The sequence below is a fragment of the Stigmatopora nigra genome, chromosome 8, assembly GCF_051989575.1.
Source record: "Stigmatopora nigra isolate UIUO_SnigA chromosome 8, RoL_Snig_1.1, whole genome shotgun sequence".
Lineage (NCBI taxonomy): Eukaryota > Metazoa > Chordata > Actinopteri > Syngnathiformes > Syngnathidae > Stigmatopora > Stigmatopora nigra.
The window spans coordinates 8,292,376-8,314,780 of record NC_135515.1 but is presented as its reverse complement, the minus strand read 5'-3'; the positions used below and the strand labels follow the sequence as shown (position 1 = coordinate 8,314,780).

Here is a 22,405-nt window from a genome sequence, read left to right as displayed (position 1 = left end):
ATAAATTGTTGTATCCCAGCATCTAGGAAAATAATATTTATGACACACCTTGTTTTCTGACACAATATAACTTTTATTAATGGCTGAGGAAAGTCATAATCAAACCTTTTTTGTGTAATTAGTTAGTACAAAGTTGCTAAATAACAGTGAGTCACCGAAACAATGCTCAATATCTGGCCCAGTACCTTTTAAAGTTTATTAATCTATTTTTGGTTTGTTTTAAATTACATTATAAATACTCCATTTCTTAAAATTAAAGAGATAAAGAATTTAGTTTTTCCTTTTAGTTTTAATTTCATTAAAACCAAAACTTGCTTTACTATGCATAATGGTATTTTTTTTTATCCCCCAGCGACTTAGATCTTCTAAATATTCATCTGCAATTACAATATTTCCAGCATTCACTTTTGCAAAGGCCTGTTCCTCCTCCATTCTCAGGCAAGCTTATTCCAAGATGCGCGCTCATGCTGAAAATCAATTCATCTAATGCATCATAAAAAATTACACTTTTTTATATAGTTGCTGACAGGCTCTGACTAAAAATGAACATTTTTTGACGACAGATGGAGAATGTAGAAACACTTTAATGTCAATATTTAATTCTTAACCGTGCAGTCCAAGGTGCGCACACTGTGACAAGCGAGGCAGTTTCCATTAGTAGTGTCAACACAATTCGATTATGAGTGATTGAAAATAGCCAACAAAAAGAATGCACAAAAGCATTATATTACATATAAAGCCAACATGTCTAAGTGTGTACATGGAAGGCTTGTCTGTCTGCTCACCAGATGGTCTGAATCTGTCTTCTGGCCATTTTGCTTTTGTCAACATTGAGTTAGTAATGTTAAGATTTCCCTTAATTCATGTTCCCACATCCCTGACATAGTATTTGAAAAATAGTCAAAACTCACACATGAAAACGGTGTAGTAAGAGACACATTATAAAATATAAATGTGTTTTCAACAAATACAATTAAATGTGAATTAATATTGTTGAATAATTTAGTCTACTGGTCACTTGCTGACTTATTATGTCAAAACTATCAGGAAAACCCTGCCGGGTGAGTGAATTTTATGTTGAAATCATGCTTAGTGTATAAGAATAAGTAAAAGAATGAAAAAGGATTGATGTTGCAATGTGTTTTCGGCAAGAATTTTGGGAGAATTTTGTAAATTGTCCTGGTTATTCTTTTTTGTCAGCTTATAATCGACTTTTAGATATATTGGCGGCAATAGAAAAGTAATATGCTTTGCTGCAGGGATTTGTGTTTGTCCAGTTTGGATTATGTCGTCCTTGGTTTAAGATTGCTGATAGAGAAGAGAATGATGAGAATCTGATGAAGATTTAAAGCCATCCTTCTTGCTCCCTTGTCATGTGCATTGTAACATCCCTTGAATGCACCGTAGTCTGAAACATATCCACACTGACATGCATCTTCAGTGAAAAAAGTGATAATTTTTGGCAACTTCACATGACAGGGAAGAAAATACAGATGATTTAGCCATTCTTCCATCAAATAATCCCATTGTCTCTGCTCATCTCTTGAAAAAAAATCCACATTGAAGTCATTTTATAGTAGCACACCATCTTGATTTGTGTCTCATTGTCTCAGTTTCAAACTTTCCCACCTCTGATGTTGCTCTCTGATAGCCTGAAACTTCCAAGCAAAGAGGCATGGCAAAAGGAGATAAGCCATTATCCTATGTTTCAGAGCAACCGCAGAGGAATCACTGCTTTTTGACAAGTCACTGGCCATACTAACTTTTACACTGTCTCTTCCCATCTTTGTGTGTTTTATAGTTGGAAGAGAAGAAGGCTTAAGACACAAGTGACATTAATTCAATTACATCTGTCTGTTTGGTTTGAGTTTTAGTAAACAATGTTAATCTGGACTACAGTGGGTATATGGAACAAAACCAGAAGAGTTTAACCCACACAAAAAACATATATACAGACTACATAAATATTTCATTTTGAGATATGTGATATGATTACAAAACTCGGGATATTTTCTCGTTTTCAGAAAATACATTTTCACAGTAGTTTAGGTAATAATGGTGTTTTTGAGGAAGCAGCTTCTCAAATTGATGTGTATATGTAGACGAAGGCCAGCAGCAAGAGGTTGAGCATAATACCAATGACTCCAAGGACTGCCAGGAATCTTTCCTCTGGGGTATTGAGGGATGGACACGTAAAATCCATGGAATAGTTTTTAAATATTGCTCACTAAAAAAACTCTTAGTATGCAAGAAGGTAAACCATATTAGGTTACATTTTTAAGTAGAGGCACAATTGTTCATCAATCGATTGTTCTTAGTAAAGATTCACAATCCGATAAAGTCTCTTCCATAAAGAAACCCAAAGTCATAATTTGGGGTAATCACTGTCACCAATTACTTGGCATGAAACTAAGTTATGATGAAAAGTTAAATACAAGGAGGAAGTGAGAGAAGTAGATCGTGCAATGTGCCTGTATTGCATCATTTGGCAGAAGTCTTGAGTAAATGTCGAACTATTCTTACAGCAGTGAATTGATGTAGTTGTAGTTGGCAACAATCCAGTGGAATACACTGCCAAGGATCCTTCTGTCTTAGCACATAATGATCTAAACCTCCAAGGACATAAATACTTGAAGAGATGTATGGTAAAAGGGACGTTGAGTAGGTGCTATTTGTTCTCATTCAGGTCTGTCTTAAGTGACAGAAGTGTAGATGTAGACGAATATGACCACTAAAAGATTTAAAATAGTCCCAATAATGCCCAGCAAGGCTAAAATTCGCTCCTCTCGATCATTTGTGGAGTCATCTTCTCTTTCATGAGTTCTGCAGATATAGTGGCTGCCGGCGATCATGGTTACCATCACAGAACCCCACTGCCAAAGGGCACAGCGCCTGGATAAAACACAGCAAATATAGAGGTTGCCATTATTGCTACATTGTAAACACACATATTGCACATTGTTGCCGTTTCAGGACCAATATTTTTTCTGCAAAATATTTCAGGAATAACAAACACAACAATTACTTCAATGGACCTAAATTACATTGTTTTAAATGTGGGAGTAAATCAAGGTGCCCATAAAAAAAAACTATACAAAAATAGGTGTACTACTATAATATCAAGCGACATGGCATGCAAACCCCCAATATTTAAACATCTAACCTGAATTAGAATGCTTCCATACTAATAGCTGAAGCAGTAATATCTTAACTGTTATGAATGACTATGTATTTCTTCTTGCTGTTTTCCTATGTGATTCTAAATGGCTCATAGCTATGTGAGAGATTGTAAAGGGTTATCTGTCAATGTGAATGACTGGTAATCTGTTTTGGGTGTCACACGCCTCAAGGGATAAGCAGTATGAATGATAGATGGATGGTTTCTTTTGAACAAAAATCCAGTCGTGTAAGAGTTCCATTGTTCTCCTTCTGTGTCCACTGGGATAAGAATGAAATCTCGCCGCATATTGGTCAATAGCCCCGTCAAGTTCACTTATCAATTTTTCCATTGCCCATATGGTCTCAGCGCATAGATTATATACATTGTCTCAGGACAACTGTGAGGTTTCTATTGTTGTGCAAGTCCAAGTGCAAAAAAAAAAAATCCCTGATTGAGTGATCCAAGGGATTCGGACTACTTAATATTAATATTTGCTGTAGATTGCTTCCCTGCTTCGTTCACTGTCAAATTAATTTTTATAGAGTGGGATGTAAATTCCCTTCAGATGGTGCATCTGCAGTGAAGCATGCTATACAATGAAACTCAGAGTCACTTTCAAGTTAATCTCACAGTGATATATAAACTAAAATCTGAGCCTGTGAGATGCATAAGTTGTTCAGGCTGTGAAACAGCGGTTACGGTCTGAGAAGCACAAATTGATACAAACAAATAAATGCCATATTAAAGAATGAAGTACATGAGAGATGAAAACTGAATTTTCGCCAACATAGCCCTAGTGACTTCAACCCCGAATTTCTGCTGCTATTCATATGAAAGACCTATGCTTAGTGAACAAAACCATTTCATATATGCCAGTAACCCATTTTGCATCCAGGAGAGATATCCACCCTGAGGAACAATGGCCTATTTTGGGGACTGCTGACTCCCATCATATTTCAACGTGATGCCGAAGACCACACATTCGCCACCTCTTCTACAATTAAGAGAATGTGGTCCTGAACCCCTCAAAACAATGACCTTTCAAAAAATTAATAGTCCAAACACCCACTGGGAATATGTTGCGAGTAATGCCGAGTATACAGTCATAGCTCTCTTCTTGATTAAAGAGGTTGACAACAGTCAATTTCAGCATCCTCATTACTACTGCATCTGCATATGACATTGGTACAAGAATAACACAATACATGCACAACCTGGTAAATGCTCTAAAAATCAATGGAATAACAATAGTCTCAAAGATTGTGTATTTGTATATTACAATAAAATCCTAACATTTGACATACATTTAACTCACACAGGTGCTTTTGTATAAATGGCTTCTCACGAAATTCCTATCCTCGCCAATATATTAGTGTGAGTTGAGCTGCATAGCGCTGCCATAAAAAGTTATTCATCAAACCCGAGTACAGTTCCTTTCCTTAATAGTTCTTTGATATACCTTACAGCTAAAATTATCCCGAAAAAGAACTTGCATTTGCCAACATTGCAAGTCAGTTTCTTTAAGCCCAGTCATCTTCTAAATGATCTATAGTAAGCCATAAATAAAAATGCAAGATGAACAAGTGCTTCACTTTTACACACTGGGATTTGTCTGGCAGCTACACATTTAGGAGCATTCATGGAAAGAAAGGCGCCGGAGGCATTATTTGAAATGATTGACAGTGTTTCTGGCCAAGGAAAGCCATCAAAGTAGTTCTCTTACAGCTATTAGATATACTATATGACATATTGTCCAGTCTGTGCAGAAATCAATAATGCACTGACAAGCACAGAAAATCTGCTTTGCTTAGCTTTAAGGAACAATATTCTGTGGTATGTGCATATTTACAGTCCATAAACCTAAATAAGGGATTTATATCTAAAAGGAACAACATTACAGGTCCACTGTCTTCTTATCTTCTAAGTGGGCACCTACATTTGGGGGGGGTATAGAGTGGTGGTGAGGGGGATAATATCCGTTTGACACTTCAAATGTTACACAGCCTCATTATGAGGAGGACAAGCCACCGCTGCTATAGTACAAGGCCGGTGGCCATGAAGGGACTGTCACGTTTCCTTAGCCTGAGCTCAGCTTCCCTCATGTTTCTAGGTTGTTTACAGTATGAGTATTAGAGTGATCATGAGAGGATAAACAAAAATGAATAAAGTGTATGTGTTTTTATGAATGTAGTATATATCTATCTTAGAAATGAGGTGTTTGTTTGCAACCAGTCCAAACATTTCTGCTGAAAAGATCATTAAATTTTAAAGTGTTTACCCAAGTTGATGAGGCAGAATACACCATACATAGCAAATGTATTATTATATTGCATCAAATTGGGTCGCAGATTCAGTTTTTTTTTGCTACAATAGTGTCTTCAATATTTCAGTGGCTTTATTTAACTGATGGTAGCATAGTGTATGATCTGACAGTTCTTAGATTGAGGGTTCAATACCTCATCAGTTCCAACCTTCTTGTGTGGAGTCACTTCAGGTTCCTTCCACATGAAAAAAAAACATGCAGGCTGATTGAAAACCATAGACTTCTGCTTAGCTATGAGTGTGAAAAGTATGTTTCTAATTCTCTCGCACCAAACACTGATCTTACATCCATGACTTTGACCCAACATCTGGAAGAAATGTGTTTGTCACCTACGTATCACGTATCATAAATGAAAACACACACTGAAAAGTGTACTGACCACACATTGCACCCGGGGGGCTGCAAGAAACACTTCTTTTTTCTGTTTATCCGAGCATGATGTGAGTTTCTTTCCAATCCTGCTGCCCGTCAGTTTCTTTATCCCTCCTATTCCTTTCGTTCCACTGCCCCCTGCTCACGATCGCTGTTCATTTCCAGCTTTTTTGCTGGTGAGCAGCAACACATGGTTCTCCAGTTATCAGTCAGAGGGGGTTCAAACACAAGGGAATTCAAAGCTTGATCAGCACGTGCAGGTAAATGGCATCACCTGATCATGGATAGAAGGGTCCTTAATATTACGTGCACTAACATAAATAGACACAAAGCTGGTCTTGTAACAGCTTTAGACAGTTTTTCGCCTTGCTTTATTGTTTCGATGTTTTAAGGAATTGAATATTTTGGTCAGAGTAAAGGTAAGTCTAGTTGATCCAATAATATTGGGTCATCCATCCAGACTTAATTAGCTTCAGAGATAAATAAAAACAATATTTATGTATATATTTATGCATTCAGGATCCTTCTGCCGCACCACTCTTCTGCAAGTTGTCGTTGCCCTTTCCTCACAACCAACCGATCAACTTCAGGAAGCCACGTGCCGGCTACTATGCCGACCGAGTTCAGCTCAACGTGCTGTAAGATGTCAACATAAACTGTCATGCCAACTTGTCGAGTGCAAAAATCCCACATGATGAAAACAGTTTTTGTTTTCCCTCTGTCGTAGAGGAAGCAAGTTGTTTTCAGAGTGGCCTGTCAGCATGAATATTTAATAGGAATCCCTTGCTCGTTGTCGTTGTCACAGTTAAAGTTTCCTTGCTGTCTTTGACGTGGTGCGCAGACTGACATGTTTTCTCATTTACGTCGCTTCTATTTTAGTCTCCTTTTTTTTAAACACCTGCTGAGATTTTGTCTCGGTGACCTGAATTGTTCTGGCTATGTCACATTTGTATTCATGTTTTATATGGGAACATCATTCACTTTCTCAAAAGTCAAAACACTGAGTTGTAAGTACCTTTTAGCCCATGTTTCTCCTCTTTGAAGTCATTTTTCCTCTGTCCATCAAGCAGCAAATCTTCAATGACCTTTTCCTCATGCCAAAGCCACCACTTCCTCAACTTTTGTCCACCTCTCACCTTGCTCATCCTCCCCAACCTATTTTACTTGGCCCACCCACCTCACTGCCTCTTGCTGGCGATTTCGTTCCTCATCCCGGTCTGATGACTGTTCCCGTCTGTTAAGGTCTGCTCTATTTCTTTTCCCTGTGTCTCTCACATTTCTCCTCTAGCTCACTCTAGCCCCCTCCTGCATACAAAACACACAGTATTTGAGCTGCCGTGAGTCATACTGCTCTCTCCTCCCTTTTTTATCCAGAAGCTAATAACTGCCCATTTTTTAAAGTCTCCCCTTAAGAACTTCCATGCAATGTTCAATGTCTTTTCCCGTCTCAAGAGCCACAATAATGCCTGTACATCCTGTAGCATAGAAAGAGTTTCATATGGAGAGGAAAAAAAACACATGTCTCTGTCTACCTTCTTCATTTTTGGTCTGTCATAGTACATTACAAGAGGTCTTCTTCTCTCTGGTCCATTTATCCCACATCTGTGCACTCAATAACACAAGTGATCGTTCAGTGCTGCCTCACTCTTGGGCAAAATTAGAGATGAAACAGTGATGAATGCTTTATGAACATTGCAGTAGAGAGATTTGAAATCTAATGGAATTGAATGCTATGGAAATTAATAAAAGTGTATAGAATGATGCCCAAGGGATCTGTGGAGCTGTGTGGGAATATGGAGGGGAGGGAGAATTCAAAGAGGAGGCATGGCTTGTGTGGGTGGGATGTTGAGGAGATTATGAAATGGATATGGAGAGGGAGAGGAGGAGCTTGACTACCAGTGGGAGATGGTACATCTATGGGAGAGTCCAGATAAAGGCTCATGCGAAGATTTATATGTGGATTTTTGAATGGCTTGATAGGTTGACTGCTTTAATGACATGCAGCAAATCCAGAAAAAGACTCCCTCAGGCCTTTATTCTATTCAGCTAGTAATATCAGATCCATTTCTCTAATAGTTTACATAATATGCCCTCTTTCAGCATGGCTTCTTCTCATCCTTCTGTTCTCTCTTGCAGCCCCACTCTGTGCTATCTCTGAAATGCAGCATCCCATTCTCAGACCCCCCTCCCCTTCTGGGCATCACTCCCTCCCACGTTCCACATCATCCCTGCCGTCCATCTCATTCTCCATCAGCTCTTTCTTTTTTCATCCATTCATTATTTTCCCATTTTTCCACAATCTCACCCTCTGTGATCACAATGCAACCTTAACTTGTCAACTGCATATATACTATTTTCTTGCCTTTTCGGTTTGAACATTCCACTCTGCAAGCAAGGAAGCTTCTAGAACAGAAGTGACAGGCAGTGGAAAGCTTTCTGAACATGTGAACAACATTCACAATCCGGTCACATGAATTATACACTAGACATTCAAAGTGGAATGTAATGCATGTATGTCCATGCAGAGTGAACACAAGCTGGCAGTCGCTCCTTCCATCTGTCGGTCAGAAACAAAAGAAAAATGCGTACACAGTTTTTTTTTTTTTTACTTTAAGTGTTTGTAAGGTGCAGTGTGCATACCTGAGCAACATGCTTACTGCAAACACTGTGGAGATAATGATACAGAAAGTGCTTTTCCTGCACAGAAGGAAACTCTAAATTATTGAAATATTGTATATACAATTTATTCATTCATTTTCTGCACCTCTTATCTTCAAACATGGGGGGTGATGGAGCCTATCCCAGCTACCCACCCAAGCCCAGGGAAAACATGCATACTTTACACAGTGAGGACCCACCTGGGCTTGAATCCTCAACCCCAGAACTGTAAGGTATATATAATATACATATATAGAAACATCAACCCCATCTGGGTTATTTGTCCAAATATTGTGCAAATGTGTATTGTGTATTCGTGTGCGTTGTTGTATATCCATTGCGTATGCCCATGTGTTGCTCAGCGGTTTGCCACTAGCCTCAAGCATCATGCAATACTACCATCTGTGTAGCCAGCAGATTAGTTAGGTGTGAGTGAGTGAGATTTTTATAGCTGAATAATCTTTTAGCAAAAATGCACTCCATGTGACTGAATCTGAAGTTATACCTTTTTTTCAAAAGCAACAACCACACAGTTCAAGCAAAAAGTAACATTTTGCTTGTTTCTATCACTTAAATACTTAAATAAAGCATGAGGGGTATTTTTAAAAACAATAATTTTGAGACATAAAAATGATCTGAAAGAGTCAAGTGTGACAACTATCACTTTCGCTTTGAACTGTTATGAATTGAAAATAGAAACAATGCTCCTAGAAATTCCCATTCAAACAAAATCCATGTTGGCATCTTTGCGGATATTCATTCAGAAAAAAAATATCCTTAAATAGAAATCTGGGTCAGGCAGTTACAAGGATATAGTCTTATGGCTCTCTCATGCGTTGCTTGCCGGAGCTGCAAGTCGTCTCTTCAAGTAATAAGGGCTCTTTTGTGTGTGTTTGTGTAAATGTATTACAGTAGTACACTTGCTGTACTATTGAGCATTATAATTAGCTCTCAATTTGTACCTTCTCCCTCGTGAATATTTGATTTGAGTAGTACTTGTTTTCGATCTCTTTGATAGCACTTTTGAATAGATAAACATCCACGTCACACATGAAAATTCTTTAGTTTATTTTGCACTTCTTATTATTAATATCACAAACTCTGTTAAAAGTGGAAATTACATTCAAAATACAGAATGTCCAGCATTTTTACTTTTTTCTTGGAATTTGATTGGTACATAAAATACAAATAACATTTGAACTTGACAAAAGGTAGACCTGGTGAATATACATTGCAAAAAAAATAATAATACAAATATCATCCCAGATAACATTTGACTGTAAACTTTTGGCTGACGTTTTCCTATTGTATCAGTAACGAGTTCTGATGGATTACCCTAAAGCAGATACAGATGTTATAATAAATGTATCATTTTTTTTATACATGAATGAATTTATTGGATGGCAGCCTGGTGGACGAGTGGTTAATGGTTTGGGCTCACAATTCTGGGTTCGTTGTTTTATTCCATATATATCCATTGTGCACTCTTCCAGATGACGAACTTGAAATGACAGTTACGACCTGTTACTAGAAGTGGATCAGTTGTGATGTGTTGAGTTGTATGTAATATCGACCTGGTATTTATTGAACCTGAAAGCCATTTTATGACTCCTATGATACAGTCCTTTCTTTCTCACATGCACATCTTTCCCATTGATGTTAACCACAGATAACCCCCACATCCTCTGCATGTGAACAGTTGTGCTTCCCAACTCTGGATCGCTTGCACTCAAGCAATGTCCTTTCCCCGCCCTCACACTCCACATCATCCAAGTAGATCCTGACGCTGCGGTCTGCCTGGCCCAGCCCGGCCCTCTTTATAACAGCTATTGCCATCGTGAAGCCGAGCTGTCGACACACTACAGTACCTGCCTTAGTGGTGAAAAGGTCATCGCACACAGTCCCCCACTCCCCACGGATAAAGATCTCAACTCGGCCTCGGTCCGATAGACCATCGCCGCTTACCAGACGAACCGAGCCGACGCGTATCCTTCCATCTCCTCTTACACTTTTAAAACCGTAACCTCTGTTTCCTCCCCTCGGCCGCTTGTTCACTTGGTTTCCTTCTTGCCCGTCTGCGTTGTTAGTCCTCTCTCCTAACCCGAGTTTCCCCTGCTGTGTTTTTGTCTGAGTGGTATTTATCTGGGGTCTCTGGGGTTTGTAGGATGTAGGCTTTGGGTTCCAGTATGCTGGACGTGGTGTTGTCAAACCTCTGGGATGCTCTGGATAACATGACGTGGTTAAAGCCATGTAGCTTTTCCTTGTTGTCAGAGGGGTACGAGGAGCAGCGTAGGTTATTGGTCGGGACGGGGAAGTCGGGTGAGGTCGAGGGGGTCTTATGTGTCTCCGGGATGAAGTGACAGTTGGGGTTTGAATCCCAGTGTAGGCTGCAGTGTGGAGAGCCGCGCGATAACCTGAGGGAGAAAGAGAATCACCCTCTTTACTTGCATACTGGAAGTTAGAAATGCTTAAATAGTGATAGTTAAAAAGTGATGAAGCTGATAGAAACACGTGAACACAGACACAAAAGGATCATTGTCCAAACTGAGTCTGATGCAAAAAACATTTATTAAAAATAAATAATGCCAATGTAATTGATTTAAATTAAAGTAGTGCAATTTTTGACATATAAAGGCATAATTTATACAGCATGCTAGGGATTTGTGTAGCAGCCGCAAGCTGTTTAAAGGCAAGGAAATGAAAGCAACTTTTACACTCCAACTTAATCAGATAACAGCAGCTTCTTCGTACTTGTATAGTAAAGCTACTACAACCACTAGATTTATAACGTGAACATATCCCATAATTGGGAAACAATTCAGATGATTGCAAATTGTATCACTCATACTGATTATTCTTTGTCAATAATAAGGACAATGAGTCATTCAAAACAAAATCAAAATGCAATTTAGCAGAATTAAAGGAAATAGTATTTATGATTGTCTTTTAAAAGTTTGTTAAAAACATTTAAAGATAAAAAAAAATTCAATCATTCATTTTACATAATTCTTACCCTTACAAGAGTTATGGGGGTGCTGGAGCCTACCCCAGCCAGCTATGGGCATCAGGAGGGGGGGTTACCCTAAATTGGTGACCAGCCAATCACTAGGCACAAGGACACGGACAAACATTCACGCTCACAATCATACCTTAAATTTATTACTCTTTATTAAATCCATTCATTCATTATCCGTACCGCTGGTTCGAAAGGTGTCAAAGTGAGTGATTTACTTTATAAAAAAAAGGAAGAAGTGACTGAGATCCATTTAAGTTTTCCAGGTGTTAGCAATACGAATAGAAGGCAGGTTACAACTGCAAACAATGAACACTTCGAAAATTGAGAAGCATCCCATATTAAATCACTAATAGCGTGTTAAACTGTAGAATAAAGTTAGTGTGGCACTGAAGAAAGTGCCTGCTTTGTCACTGATGTGCACACTTTGACTAGTGGATTGAATTTTAGTGCTGATAATGGACTTATTTTGGTAGATGGGTGTACTAGAAATCCTACCGGTGGGTGTGGCTTTGACCACAGTGGTGCGAGCAAATGTTGTTCGTTTTGTTGGAGCCGTCATCTGTTTTTGTTTTCTGGTCGTTGCAGGTATTAGTGGAGTGGCTTTTGTTCTTGGAGGCAGTGTTGTAAATTTTCTTGTAATTGTTTTTCTGGTTGGGGGTATTTTTCTTGCAGTTGTCGTGGGAACAGGAGTAGTGGCCGGCTTCTTGTCGATGACTAATTCTGCCGTATATAAAAAGGAGTATAAATGGTTATCTTTTTAATGGTTAAAAATATACATTCATTCATTGAAAAGACTGATTAGACAACATGGCCTTTCAAAGGGTTTTGGTGCCACTAAGGATTTGATACAAGACTGATTTTGGTGGCCAGCCGATTGATTGAAGGGCACAAAAAGACGTCAACCAACACTCAAACCTAGGGACAAAGGGTTCAACCAGCCTACCCTCTAAGTTATTGCGATGTGCGAGGAATCAGGAGTGCCTAAAGAAAACCCACGCAAGCCTAGGACGAACATGCAAACTCCATACAGTGAGGACCAACCTTGGATTGAACCCACGATCATAGAACTTTGCGACCAACCCTCTAACCACTCTTCGCCTGGGCCGCCCAGTTTCTAATCAAAATGGTACGGGAATAAAAGTTTGTTGTTATTCAGCCATCCTGTGAATAAAAATTGGGAACTTTCCGAAATTTAAAAAAAAAGTACTTCCTAATAGAGACTACCAATAGGTCAGATAAGATAAGAAAGAAGATGGCGAAAAGAAAGCAAGCGTGAGTGTGTTTAGGATTCTTTTACCTTCTTGGGGATGGAAGTGAACAAGTTTTCCCTTAATCTTTACTGGGGAGGGCTTGACTTTACATCTACCTGGTGCCGCTCGCCTACAAGAAAGATGAGGATAAACAGGTACATACATTTGCTCTTTGAATTACAATAGACATTAATTGAGTTAAATCTGTTACTGAAGTTCACCAATTACGTTCATTAAAATGTTCACTTGTTTAGAGCATATAGTGCAGATGATAAACAATTTTTTTAATCATAAATATGGTAAGATAGAGTTGGTCTCATAATGGGACAACAACAAAGAAATAAAAAAGACTTGTGAGAGTGATTTACCTGGAGGGGTCAATTATTTTATAGACCACTCCTGCTTTAACTGTTGCACTTGGAGCACCAGTAGCAAGGAAGTACAATTCACCTTAATGGATGACACAGAGTCAAAAAAGTGAGATATAGAATGGAAAACACATGAGCATAAATATTTGTGTATTTGTTTCCATGGGTTGGAAAGAATCTCTATCAATCCAGTTAAGTTCAAAATGCCAATGATGATAATATTTATCAACACCCATTGATTTGTAATTAGGAGTAATATCTGGAAATCTACTTTAGTTTTCAGTCAGTCATAGACAGACCTTCACTCCAGTTATACAACTGTCAAATTTCTGGAATTTAATGTATGTTTTTTACCATAATGCAAATGAGTTTACTTACCTGCCTCATCCTCAGCAAAAGAGATGATGTATTTATAATAACTGTTGATGAGTTTGGGGAACCTGCAGGTCTGATCTTTTCCCATACAAATCTCATTGTACTGCCATTCACCTGTTGTCAAATTTTCCCTTAAGGACATCAGTCGCCTAAAAAGGAAGAAGAGAGAAATACATGTGGTATTGCATACTTTTACACACTTTTATGCAATCTGCAGGGTCATTTCTACATGAGAAAAAGTCAGATTTGCATGCCCGCTCATGAAGTCCGCAAAAATGTAGAGTCCATTCAGGTTGGGCATTTGGCAACCTCTGTAGATGTATCCCCCTGTCACTGATTTGCCCATTTTATGGGGGTAGGCAAAGATAGGCAAGATGTCATCTGTGTAAAAAAAAAAAAGAAAAATGACCAATCTCTCCTGCAATTTTGTCATCCACCTTTACAAGATGGCCACTTCTCCAAAGAGGAGGAACATAGTTAACATAAGATAATTCTTGAGAGAGACACTCTTATATAAAAGTTAAATAAGTTTCCTCACCCAACGATGAGTTACGACAAAGTCTGCGATCATAGCAGCTGAAACCTTCCTTTGCTCGCCATCCATAATTGCCTCCTTGAAAACAATAACATTGTGAATTAATTATCCTATTTTCAAGTAATATATTCTTGTATTACTGCTAAAATCTGCATTTGGAAGATATTTCCTCTTTGTAAAAAATTGTCTTATGATTACTAGTACTCCTATCAAAGGAGCTTTGCAGAAAGAGTGGTTTAAAACCACAACTCTACAGTCTATGGCAAAGTTCCATCAAAAATGATGACGCTCATAACCACAAAGCTATAATTTCTTTAACTGACACTGTATAACAGTAAAGAAAACAAAACTTTTAAATTACCTTTCACAATGATGTCTATTTCTTCATATTTGTTTTGCCCAACATCACCACAAAACATTCTGCCACGACCAAAGCCTGTCTTCGGGTCTCCACGGTCAATGGAACAACGCCACATGTTGCGCACACCATAAGCATAAATCTCTGGAAGGAAACATTTACATAAATACATAGTGCTGCAAATTGAATGCAGCAGTTAACTTTACCATATCAATGCATTCATCAAATTGTATATAAAGTTAGTCATAAAAATGGGCCGTGGCGATATGACAAAAATTGTTATCATGATAAAACAAATGAGTCAATATATAATGTCAGATATTTTGTCATTCAAATTTGGAATCTCAACCTTCTGTGAATAAGTAAATACATTGTTTTCCTCATTCAAAAGGTTTTATTATTATTGTTAACAAAAGTTGTTTGGCAAAAATGATCGTTATCATTTTATCGCCCAGCTCTAACTAGTATAAGTATTTATGACTGTTAAGGATGTACCTGGACGGCTCCCCTTCTCTCCCAGAAATGGGTTGTCTGAAGGGATTCTATATGGAGCACCATAATCATTATTATTGATATCCACACGTAGTGCCTTGCCAAGGAGTGTTGACCTAAAAAAAAAACAGGGATACTTCTTTAGGTCTGTGAAAATAAGCAATTTTCCTACTTTCACAAAGCATGTTCTTCATCCCTCGCAATGGACCACTCCACCAACAATCATGCCAGTCTTCTGATGAATTCTTATGGACAAACTGTTTCAAATACACTTCACCTACCACTTCCAGTAGGATTTTCTCTGTCCTTAATCTTCCCGCTTCAGAGCCTTCTAAATGCCGAAGCGTGGCAGCCCGCAATGTGTAGTGTCAATATTAGACTTGGACAAATGTATTCTGTCTCTTTCCCAACAGAGTCAAACTACGTGTCAACACAGCTACTGAGAGACAGCTTAACTGTAGCTTTCTGAAGAAGTGGTTTCAGGTTGCAATCACTGAACTATGAAGAATGTTTGTTTTTGTTATCCAATGGTTATGGTAGACTGTGGTTAATCATGAAGGATATCATAAAGCATGAAAGTGAAATTTGTCAACATATTTCCAACCCATCATTTAAAAATATGTCTGGTGACATTAACTTTTTTTGCCTGTTATTTGTGGTGAAATTGTTTAGTGACTTTCAATACAAACAGATGAGTCATATTAGCTGTCTTTGCCTGGAAATTCTGTGGTTTATGGCAATTAGAGAGAATGATGACAGCATGATCGTTAACCTTGTGGAGGTAACAAACCCCTCTGTTTAAATGTGCATTTACCAAACCTTTCATTATTGGGAAAATCCATTTCACATGCAAAAACAAAATCATAAATTAAAAGGTTTTGGTAATTATATGTGTGTTTGTGCATGCTTGTGCGTATCCATGCATCTATCTGCCTGCCTGTCTCGAATTCCTCTGATCTACTTAAAACGACAAAGGGTTGCTGAGATAGTAACATTAAATTGTTTCGAAATTGTTACAAGTAAAAAAAAAACACTAGTAGGATACACAACATATCATCTATACTGTATATTGATCAGGTCCTCCTTTGGTGCAATTTGTAGAGAGCAAGAGTATTTACTACTCAGTATCAGTGGTAACTAGAAAAAACACTGAAAATCTACAACACACAATTTTGAGACACAAATTAGTATAATAACACTCACTTGTTCTGCGAATTGCCAAATTTTCCAAACGGGTCCCCAGCTCGACCACCATCCCCAATGAAGATGTATAAATATCCGTCATGGCCAAACAATAGTTGCCCCCCATTATGATTAGATGCAGGTTCAACCACCTCCAGGATGGTTCTGCAGTACCGAGAGGACACAAGAGAATGCACTCAAGTCATATTTATGCATGTGTAGTCAAGCTCACGGTGTACAAATATTGACTGAAATTTTACATGACCTCTCTTCTCACCTCTCTGAGGAGTGGTCAAGCTGGTTGTCATCATATGTTGACAGTGTGAATTCACTGATGCGAATACGCTCCTCCTTCTTGACGGACACTGAATAGTAAACGTAAGCTTTTCTGACAGTGGTAAACCTAGAAATAATTAAACAAAGCAATCACATATATACCTGTGGACTTGAGAAATTGTTATTTTATTATATATATTATATATAATATTGTCTATTTACTTTAAAGGAATTTAAAGCATTTGGACGCTACCTACATAGAATGTTAGGATACCCACTTTGGATGCAAGGCCATGCAAAGAAATCCTCTTTCGTCTCCAGCCCAAGGTGATGTCAGGACAGCGTGTGTCAGGTTAAGGAATGGTCGATCAATCCTGGAGCCGTTGGGCAGATAGACCCACACATAGCCCAGCTGCTCAGCTACAAAGAAACGATGTGTTCCATCATCTGCATGGATCATGGCCACCGGGTTTCGCAGCCCGTTTGCAACTTCCTCCAAGCAGATCTCAAGACATCCATCGGCGTCCTCTCGAACAACACCCAGGTTAGCATTCAGTTCTGGAGATCCACAAAAAGTGCAAAAGTCTAAACAAGGTATGCATATTTGGCAGATATTTTCAACTGTTCAAAAGATTCCTCCACAGAAACTGATTGTTTTTAACTGTCTGAGTTAACTTTTTATCCCTCCTGTTTTTATTTATTTAATTCCACATTATGACGGAACAGGAATTTAACAAGACATATTATCTGCTTTAGATACTTCACACATATTTTGGTTCTCTGTGCTAGTGAATACATACCAGTATTTGTCAAAACATTGGGGTAGCAGTACTGTTTGTCCTTCAGCACCAAAAATTCACAGAACAGTTTGTGATCTTCCTCCAGTGCAGTAGTCAGATCTGCATACTGCCTTGGGTTCCCCTGGTCTTCCAGGAGGAGACTCAGTGTGTATCGACACTGGTGCCAGTAGTCATTGCAATAGTTGTCACATAGTCCAGGCAAAATGCGCATAGGTGTGTTTGCATCCTCTGCATCATACAGATGGGCGGCATATGGAGAACACTCCTGCACAGGGTTAGAAATTTGGGAAATGCTTACTTTCATGGGTTCTATAACTCCTTGCAAAAGTCTTGAAAACCTTCAGATTCCTAAATTTGGAATCTTAACAATCTTTAGTGACAGGAATACTCCTCCACTCTCCACACATTATGCCAGTATGTGGACTGCTATTTATTTATATTTCTATGTTTGTCTGTGCTGTGCTGGCAAGTGAATTTCCTCCATAGGGCATGAATAAAGTACTATAGTATATTCCAAGCTATGATCAACAATTTAATAGGTTTAGTATAGTTCATTGAGACTTTTAAAGATAGTAATTTTAAGTCCATTAAGTATTAAGAAAAAGATAAACAATGTGGCAAAATGAATCATACCGCAAGAAGTTTACTAATAGTATGTTTTGAGCCATTTGCTTTTCTAATGTTTTTCAATTAACTCAATGATGTCATACTTTGCATCAGAAAATTTGGCTTCATGCTGCAACAATAATAAATGAATGAATGACCTTATTATGCTATTTATATTAAATTATGCAAACAGCTGTGGCAGAGAAATAACTAAATGTTGATTTTGGATCATGTTTTTTTTCCACTACATACACTGAAAGAGGACAAAAAATGCCCAAACTTCTAACAATTGAACATGACGTTGAAAACATTTATTTTGTTTATCATGTGGTGATATTTCTTAAAAGGTCTCAAAGATACACACATTATTAGGATTTTTGCATTTCTTTACAGAAGCACTGTAATGGTGACAATGTACCACACTTTGGGAATGAAATTTAGTACATGAACATAAATAGAGGATGTGTGAGTTTGTTCCCTGCAGCTGCCTCACCAAAATCCAACCAGGCCTTTGACTCATGTTTATATGTGTGTGCGTGTGTGCTTGTGTAAGTGTAGGATGGTATAAATGGATCCAAGACAAGGTTCAGCCGGTTATTAAGTCAAAACCACTCACACAACCACACCCAAAAGAGTAAAAGAAAGACAGACGGAAACACAAAATCTAAATTGTGGCGTGGTTGAGGTTGTGAACTGGACTTTTCTTTTCTGAATCTTAAATCCCATATTTCATGATTGTTCATCATAAAAGGATGACGAACAACAATTTTGGTTAATGACAGTGTCGTATATTTATTGCATGGTAAAGAAAGATTGTATCATCGTCTGGGTGCATTTACCTCACTTCTTTATTTATTTTTTGGGGGTAATAATGACATCACTGTATTCATGGGAGGGTTTCATTTGTTTATTTCAGCATTTATTTGTTTTGGGTGCATAAAATCTATGCATTATTTGGTGGGGTGGGGGGGGGGGGTGTTTGTGTCTGCTATTTAAATATTCTGCATCATTAAGTGTACACATTCACAGAAAAGTAACTGAAAAGTCTAGGATATCAATTTCAGGCTGGTGGTTGATTAGACAAAATATGAATAATATCAACTAAAAATTATAACAGCATAATTAGATAGTGCTTTATGGAATTAGTTCAACACCAGTGACCTAGTGCAACAGTTTAACCAAACAAACAATGAAAAAGACAAGGACGGAAAGACCCTCAGCATTTTTTTTGTCTGGATTTTAAACAAATCACAATAAAATAAATAACAGACAATTGAATGTATGTGTTTGTACTAATATCATGGTCATTTCAACTTGCAGAGAATCTTCTGTGACAAGTTATTTCAGGCTTTTTGTCTCCATTGTTTCAGTACCAATGTATCTCGATTTCAATGTATCTGTAATCTAATTGAATATCTTATGCGGCTTGATGTTTTTCATTCCTAAATGAGGAAATTGATATATCCTGTTCCCTGGCTAGAAGAGGATGTGGGTGTTTGTTTGCCTTTTTAAGTTGGCGGGATCGCTTTTGCTTTCATTGATATCAGTGCCAGGATGCTCCTAGTGTGGCTGAAATAAGGACTCTTTGTTGTCTTCATCAAATCAAAAGAATTATTCAGGAAGTGAGCAAACTCAATTTCAATAGACCCTTTTTTCAGTTTGGGATCGCGTGGGGGTCATTAAATACATAATCATTACTTGCCATTTGTTTGAACTGCCTTTTTTAAAACTCACTCCTACTCTAAGAGCACCTCTTCACACTGTAATTAGCAGGGTGTTTGAAACATATACTTAAGGAGACATGGTTCTGTCATTGTGTTGTTTTTATTAGAATTGTGTGTGTGTGTGTGTTACATTCTATCGCACTGGACACTGTTGAATTCACACTTCCTATAGTAGAGTCTGAGTTGCACAACAGGATTGAATTATGTAATCGCCAGGCGGGACTGGGTTCATGGCTCATTCTGCCAGAAAGCAAATTATGGGAGTTGGAAGTGCAAGGCTCCATCTAGAACCCCTAAGCCCAGAAAGAAGACCTAAATGTAACTAGGCTGAATTAGACAGCTGTTTATCAGGGTTGCAAGTGTTTTGTGAGGAAATAGCCGCAGACTGGTGCAGTATGAGTCATTCTCTTTAAAATAGCCTTTATTGCTTTAGTGCCATTGAGGCTACGTTTGCTGCCCCTGAATTTGCTGTAACGTGCATTTTTATGTGGCGATTCATTCCTCTAATGATAAAAAAATGATATGAATGAAAAAGAATAGACCATTTATGGAAACAATGATGTGGTTCATTGGATAAACATACTTAGTTGTAATATGATGTATAGTTTCTTTCCTCTCAGTGCAATGTAAGGATGTTAATATTGAAAACTATTTGGGCAAAACAAAAGAACTGGTGTATAGTTAACAACTTTATTGCACAGTTTTGAGGTTAGAGGTGTAGGAAATCACAAATGTGTGGTTTCCAAACGATTTTCAAGTACATAATTGTAATCACATGAGAGCTACTGCTTACCTGACAGAGGAGGTTGCGTATAAACCTTGCGCAGGTGACATAACCAGAATGATCAAAGTGCTCCATGATGGTGTAAAACCTGACGGACAACTGATGATCCCTTTCATCATCACAGCATCCGAACTTGGCATACTCCTTACAGAAGAGTAGTGGCTGTTGGGGCTCAAAAGGTGGTTTGTAATCCAAACACTGAGGATGACAGGCCCCCCACCTGACTTGGATGAACAGCAGCAGAATGCAAAGAAGAAAATGACGGGAATTCCATCCCTGGATGCGGAGTTGAGTCAGGTTGCATTTTGGTATGGTCATTTTTAAAAAGAAAGTATTCAGTACATTCAGTAGGTTTTGACTTAACTTTCTAATATTCGGAGTGATGATCACTAAGTGTGCAAGATAAAGTTAGATGTAAATAAAAGCACGAAGGTCATGAAAATATGCGTGATAAGAAAAAAAGTGCATCTTTTAACTCCAACATTCCAAAAAGGTTAAGGCAGTTGACAGTTGATTGTCAAGCACTGATGTTCTTGGAGTCTTGTGTGTGTGCATCAAACAAACTGACCACTCTTCACACCTGTCTGCAAATTGTCTGACAACTTACTGAGGATCAGTTGAACAGAGCATCTATATACACTGCACTAAGAGGTTATCCTAACAGTAAAAAAAAAACAAAAAAACAAACAAAAAGATTCCAGTAATCAAGGTCCAGTGCTTTCCTTTGGAAGTCTTCTGTGCATCTGCTGCAGCGTAGTCAGTGTTTTCCCCAAAAGTCCTGACTGTACCAGATTCAACCTTGATCTTCAATCTTGAATCAATGTTCTCCTCCTAATGTCCACTGTAAACAAACTCTCCAAAACATTTTCCAGAATGCTGAATGATCCTTACGAAAGCTGCTGCATGACATCGATGTACTCAAGTGTTCCAAAGGAGGTTGAAAAAGACCATGAAAGTTCCTTCATCCCAAGGTCACCTTGTGTCTTCAAACCGCCTATTTCTATTTTGTTTTCTCCGAGACATGTGGCCGCTCGTTGCCCTCAACAAACACCATCCATCCAGAGAGCTGGAGAGAGAGGGCTCCTTTCATTCAGACATTGAGCGAGCCACGCTGCAGCTCACTTGAGATCCCTCCCACTTTGCCTGTTTCCTCCACCTACAGTCTCCTTCTCCCTTCTATCCCTTTGCTCGCCTACTAAGACACAAACATTCCAGCTCATAGCATGTGGTCTACGTTGCCCTGAAGTTGCAACTTTCCATCTCCCCCTCCCTCCCCATTTCTACCCTCCTCAGCATTCCCAGACCTCCTCTCTTGTCTCTGTCATTTCCAGGCAGACGCATTCGCCTACAAGCGTGTTTGCACATGCTCGTGTGTGCTGAATCAGGATGTGTCTTTTGAGTAGAAGGCAGTGGAGTCTTGAAGCAATAGTCCTGTGTTTTATTAAGAAATGAGCAACAAATAGTTTTGCGTTTTATTGTTTGCTCTTTTGGAACTGCTTCAAATGTAGAATGTGGCAATAGTTGCAACGAAAGATCACGTAGATGTTATGTGTCTTCATCCTGATGCTGAACCCCGTTTACAGTTTAGCATGTAGAAGTATTATCGTTACCATTAAGTGAAAAGTTCTGTTTTTGTGTGAATAATAAAAAGTGCACAATAAAGTGTTTTTTATTTGGAGCATTTCACTTTACACAAGAGATCAAAGAGTATGTACTGTATGTGGTATGACAAGACCATCTGGGTCACATTAAAGCCCACTGCCCCCAGTTATAATCTGAAAGGATGACAGCAAGACACCATATCAATTTGCACTCGGAGAGGTACTTAATCCATGGCTTGGTGCCAGGTGCGTTTACTGGAAAGATGGACGCAACTTTTTCCTTACGTAAAACCACATACACCCACACTTTTATTGTGCTTATTCTTGGAGTAAGTGGGATGCAGAGTAACTGTTTTGGAAAGATAAACACACACATTCTTTTTAATACTGCTGTCATCAATTGTATATACTATCACAAATCTACTTAAAGATGACTGCAATGGCATTAAATGACCAAACAAGATGATCTCAAAATTTCAGTAAACATTTTGTCTTAAGTGCACTTCTCCTAAATAGAATGTTTAT

The 22,405-nt window shown here is 38.4% G+C and overlaps 1 protein-coding gene across 3 annotated transcripts; it reads right to left on the bottom strand.

The window, feature by feature from the left end:
• Positions 1–9,634: 9,634 nt before the first annotated feature.
• On the bottom strand, positions 9,635–21,487 carry LOC144200709 (HHIP-like protein 1). Of its 3 annotated transcripts, XM_077722984.1 has the most exons (15): positions 20,289–21,485; positions 17,166–17,430; positions 16,644–16,923; positions 16,367–16,492; positions 16,111–16,254; positions 14,911–15,023; positions 14,419–14,559; positions 14,061–14,135; positions 13,777–13,903; positions 13,526–13,671; positions 13,148–13,229; positions 12,827–12,909; positions 12,571–12,643; positions 12,025–12,249; positions 10,460–10,927 (listed from the first exon to the last, which is right to left on the bottom strand). In XM_077722984.1, exons 1-15 carry the CDS (start codon positions 20,595–20,597, stop codon positions 10,597–10,599), a joined length of 2,520 nt encoding a protein of 839 aa, XP_077579110.1. In that variant the 5' UTR covers positions 20,598–21,485; the 3' UTR covers positions 10,460–10,596. The 3 variants fall into 3 exon arrangements, with proteins under 3 accessions (XP_077579109.1, XP_077579110.1, XP_077579111.1); XM_077722983.1 differs by lacking the exon at positions 12,571–12,643 and having other exon boundaries at positions 9,635–10,927; positions 20,289–21,487; XM_077722985.1 differs by lacking the exons at positions 10,460–10,927; positions 12,025–12,249 and having other exon boundaries at positions 12,595–12,690; positions 20,289–21,481.
• Between the last annotated feature and the right edge of the window lie 918 nt (positions 21,488–22,405).